This window comes from Octopus bimaculoides, chromosome 3 (genome assembly GCF_001194135.2).
Source record: "Octopus bimaculoides isolate UCB-OBI-ISO-001 chromosome 3, ASM119413v2, whole genome shotgun sequence".
NCBI lineage: Eukaryota > Metazoa > Mollusca > Cephalopoda > Octopoda > Octopodidae > Octopus > Octopus bimaculoides.
Genome location: NC_068983.1, coordinates 45,070,087 through 45,074,912, shown reverse-complemented (window position 1 = coordinate 45,074,912; position 4,826 = coordinate 45,070,087). Strand labels below are relative to the sequence as shown.

General features: G+C 38.0%; 1 protein-coding gene across 3 annotated transcripts in view; it reads left to right on the top strand.

The window, feature by feature from the left end:
* The first annotated feature begins 28 nt into the window (after positions 1-28).
* LOC106868708 (homeobox protein 4) overlaps positions 29-4,826 on the top strand; it is a 243,885-nt gene continuing 239,087 nt past the window's right edge. The window contains exon 1 of one of the 3 annotated variants that reach the window (XM_052966162.1): positions 29-2,169. In XM_052966162.1, the coding sequence (XP_052822122.1) occupies positions 92-2,169 (2,078 nt within the window). In that variant the 5' untranslated portion in view covers positions 29-91. The remainder of the gene's footprint in view (positions 2,170-4,826) is intronic. The other 2 variants (XM_014914097.2, XM_052966161.1) reach the window with 2 other exon arrangements.

Here is a 4,826-nt window from a genome sequence, read left to right as displayed (position 1 = left end):
AGGAAGGAAGGGAGGAAGGAAGGACGGAAAGAAAGAAAGAAAGAAAGAAAGAAAGAAATAAAGAAAGAAAGAAAGAAAGAAAGAAAGGGTTATGTTTGGATGTACGGCATTGAAGAACGGCCCGGCGCCAGTCGTGGAGTGTACCATGTCACCGCTTACGGGAAACTTACCGACGAAACACAACAACAACAACAACAACAACAATAACAACAACAACAACAACAACAACAATAATAATAATAATAATAATAATAATAATAATAGCAATCATCGACTGAAGCGTCCAGCCCAACAAGAACTACACCCTCAACTTCAACCAAAGTTGCAATTGCAGATACAACCACAGCGAAAACTACAGTCCCAACAACAATCTCAACTGCGGTCCCAAGCGCACCTGCAAAAACCTCAGCAACTACAGCACCTACCACAGTTGCAACCGCAACTACTACTGGTATTACAAGGAGGACAATCGCATCTACAGCCGAAACTGTCGCACAAGCCACAGCAATCACAACCGCGGTCCGAACGACTGCTACTGCCACCGCAACAACAATCACAACAACCTCAAGTACAGCTACAGATATATCGGCAGAAACACCAACATATACAACAACGACAAAAACAACAACATCGTCATCAGCAGCAGCAATATTCCCATAAAAACAGTAACAACAACAACAACAGTAATAAAATCTCCAAACACGGCAGCGGGTCCAGTATAAACAACACTTGCAATAACATCGGCAATAGTAGTGGTGGTGGTAGTAGTAGTAGTAGTAGTGGTAGAGGTAGTGGTAGTGGTAGTGACAGTAGTGGTGGTAGTGGCGCTGACGACTACAACAACAGCAGCAGCAGCAGTCACTGCAAGAACAAGAGTGGCATTAATAACAATAATAATAATAATAATAATAATAATAATAATAATAATAACAATAATAATAATAATAACAGTAATAATAATTATCTGTATACAAATGTAAGCGATTGTAACAACACTCGTAGCAACATCACCAACATCGCCAGCAGCAGCGGTAGTAGTAGTAGTAGTAGTAGTAGTAGTAGTAGTAGTAGTAGTAGTAGTGGTGGTGGTGGTGGTGGTGGCGGCGGTAGGAGCAGCCACAGCAGTAGAGGCGGTGGCGGCGGCGGCGGCGGCGGCGTCAGCGTGAACATAAGCGCGAGTGGTAGCGACGGCGGCGGCGTTGCCAATTGCGGCTGTTGTGTTATTAACAACATGAAAATGCACATGAGCGGGTCCGCAGCAATGGCTTTGGACAACGTGTTGATTACGACGGATTCGTATAACGAATTTAGACAGATGGCCGACATTAATAACACGCGGTGCCGAGCGCACCTTACCACATACAACACCAGCACCACCACAAACACCACAAACACCAACACCAACACCGTAACTACCACTACAAACACGACCACAAGCAACAACATCAACTGCTATAGTACGAATAACAACAACATCCACAGTGGTGGCAATATTACCGGCAAAAACAACAACAACAATAATAATAATAATAATAATAATAATGATAATAATAATAGTAGTAGTAATAATAACAACAACAAAAGCATTGCTACCACGGTCACCACAACCAACAACAACCACAACAACCACAACAGCATCACCACTACAGCCACCACCACCACCACCACCACTACTACAACTAACAAGTACAACAACAACCACGCAATCACTGCTGCAGCTGTTGCTGCTGGTGCCGCCACTGCGACCGTTGCACGCCAGATCATCCCAGCACTGCCAACAACAACAACAACACTAACAACGAGCTACAACAACACTATAGCGACCAGCTACACAATCACCCCTAACAACAACAACAACAACAACAACAACATCCTCATCAATACTAATACTAATAATAATAATAATAATAATAATAATAATAATAATAAATTTAATACTAATATTATTGCTGCTATTACTACTACTAATACTACATCAACAATCAAGAGTGGAGTACAATCTTCGATGGATCATGTAGGAGCGATTCGTGGTGATTATCCTACAACTGCGATTAGTCCAGGACCTTGTACAGCCGGTCACATTACTGGACAAACTATGAAAAGGAATACCACGTCCATTACCAGCCGGACATCTAACAATACACGGAATTTAAGGGCCAGATCTTTAAGGTATGGTAGCAAACCCCTAGTTTTTGTTTGTTTGTTGCAGTTGTTCGTTTGGCGGTTTGTTTGTTTTTTTGTTCGTTTTTTTTTGGGGGGGGGGGTGCCTCTGTATGTGTGTGTGTGTGTGTGTGTGTGTGTGTGTTTTCGGATTTTCTCTTTCAGCTTTGGTCATGGGGATATATACATATATGCACACACACACACACACATACATACAAACACACACACGCACACACACACACACATATATATATATATATATATATATATATATATATGCAATTATGTGTACACACATGCATGTAAGTACGTGTGCATGCATGTATGCATACATACATGTATGTATGCATTTATGTATGTATGTATTATGTGTGTATGTACGATTCTATATAGCAACACACATATATATGCCAGTGTGTGTATATATATATAAATATATACAAACGCATGTTATATATATGTACTTATATATACATATTGTTCGTGTGTGTATTTGGGTGAGTATATATATATATATATATATATATATATATATATATATACTGTGTGTGTGTGTAGTGGATTTTGCAGGGATGGCGTGGATTCGATCCTAGATAGCCTTTTAAGTTCCAAGGTGACGACTCCGATGGACATTCCATATTATTGTTTACAAATTAATCTCAACCGTTACAACATAAACTTCTACCATCACAAATCCGTCCACCGTATTCTGGGCCCTACAGAGTACGTACCGTCACATTATATATATATATATTTCAAGTAAGTTTTAACTTTATATATATATATATGTATACATATGTTCACTTACACACACACAAAGACACGCTAACATACACGCGCGCACATATGCACACGTACATGCACTATATTCTTCTGAAAGAAATCTCTTCGCATGTAATTACTTTGTTCTTTCTATCGTAACAATACTTTTTAGAGACAAAATTACTGAAGCAAACTAACAACTCAACTGGTCAGTGCTAAAGTTACTTGTAACATAAATATCGTATCATATATATATATATATATATATATATATATACATACATATATTCTTACACGCACGCACAGATTGCCGTATATATTTATATCGATGTATCCATCTATATGTACGTTGTTATTGTTGTTGTTTGTTTTGTGTATGTGTGTATGCGTGCGTGTGTAAGTTTGTGTGTAAGTGTGTGAGACGGGTGTACAAGCATGCTTCTGTTTGTGTGTGTGTGATTTTATTCTGGAGTAATTAAGCCACCGGTCGTCGGCTAAGAAACGGAGCTTCTGTCGTGAAAACTTGCACAAGAAAAGAAAAATAAAACTGCTGTCTACCGCCATATAATGTAGTCTTTTGCGTGTAGGTCAACGGTCCTGTTTATGATTTTGTCTTCGTACGTACGCACATGTACGCACGGACGCACACACATACACAGAAACATATGTATAAATATATATATGTAAGATATGTACGTGTGTGTGAGTTATGTTATACATGTATAGACATGGATATATGTAAATTCATATATTATGTAACTATATATGCTTCTATGATATTGGATTATCTGTAAGTGATTATATGTGTTTTGTGTGTGTATTTGCGGGTGTGCATGTATGTACAAGCTTTACTACAAATAACATGCATATAGATAGATAGATAGATAGATAGATAGATAGATAGATAGATAGATAGATAGATAGATAGATAGATAGAAAGATAGATAGATAAACATGTACATACGAAAATACAAATATAATATGCATGAATAAATATGTAAACGCATGTTCGCACGCATCTTGCACGCACAGATCTATGCATGTAATATGCGCACGAGTAGCTGTGTGGTAAGAAGCTTGCTTACCAACCACATGTTTCGGGGTTCAATCCCACTGCGTGGCACCTTGGGCAAGTGTCTTCTACTATATATAACCTCAGGCCGACCAAAGCCTTATGAGTGGACTTGGTAGTCGGCAACTGATATATGTATGCATATATTTGTGTATGTGTTTGTGTGTGCCTGTGTTTGTCCCTCTAACATCGCTACACACCCGACGTTGGTGTGTTTACGTCCCCGTAACATAGCAGTTCGGCTTAAAAGACCGATAGAACATGTACCAGGCTTACAAAGAATAAGTCGAGGGGGTCGATTTGTTCGAGTAAGGCGCAATGAAATGACTGAAACACGTAAAAGAATATATATATACACTCATGTGTATATATTCAATTATGTATGTGCATATATATATGTATATTTATGTTTGCCATTATGGATGTGTGTACGTATGAACGTACGTACGTGTGTTTCTACGTATGCATTTATGTATATATGCATATACAAATGGATCAGTGTATTGTCGTCTCTGACTGGAGTTTTATAACGCTTGTTTTTTACCGGTCAATTCTAGTTGTTAAGTTTTGAATATATTATGCAAGTGTGTGTGCGTATACGTGTGTTTTTGTGTATGTGTATATGTGTGTGTGTGCGTGAGTGTTTGTGTATGTATATGCACAAAAAACGGAGACACACATTCACAAACACGCTCACATATATACATATAGATAGATAGATAGATAGATAGATAGATAGATACGTATATACAGCATATACATAATATATATATACATATATGTACGTACATGTATGTATATATATATATATATATATATATATATATAT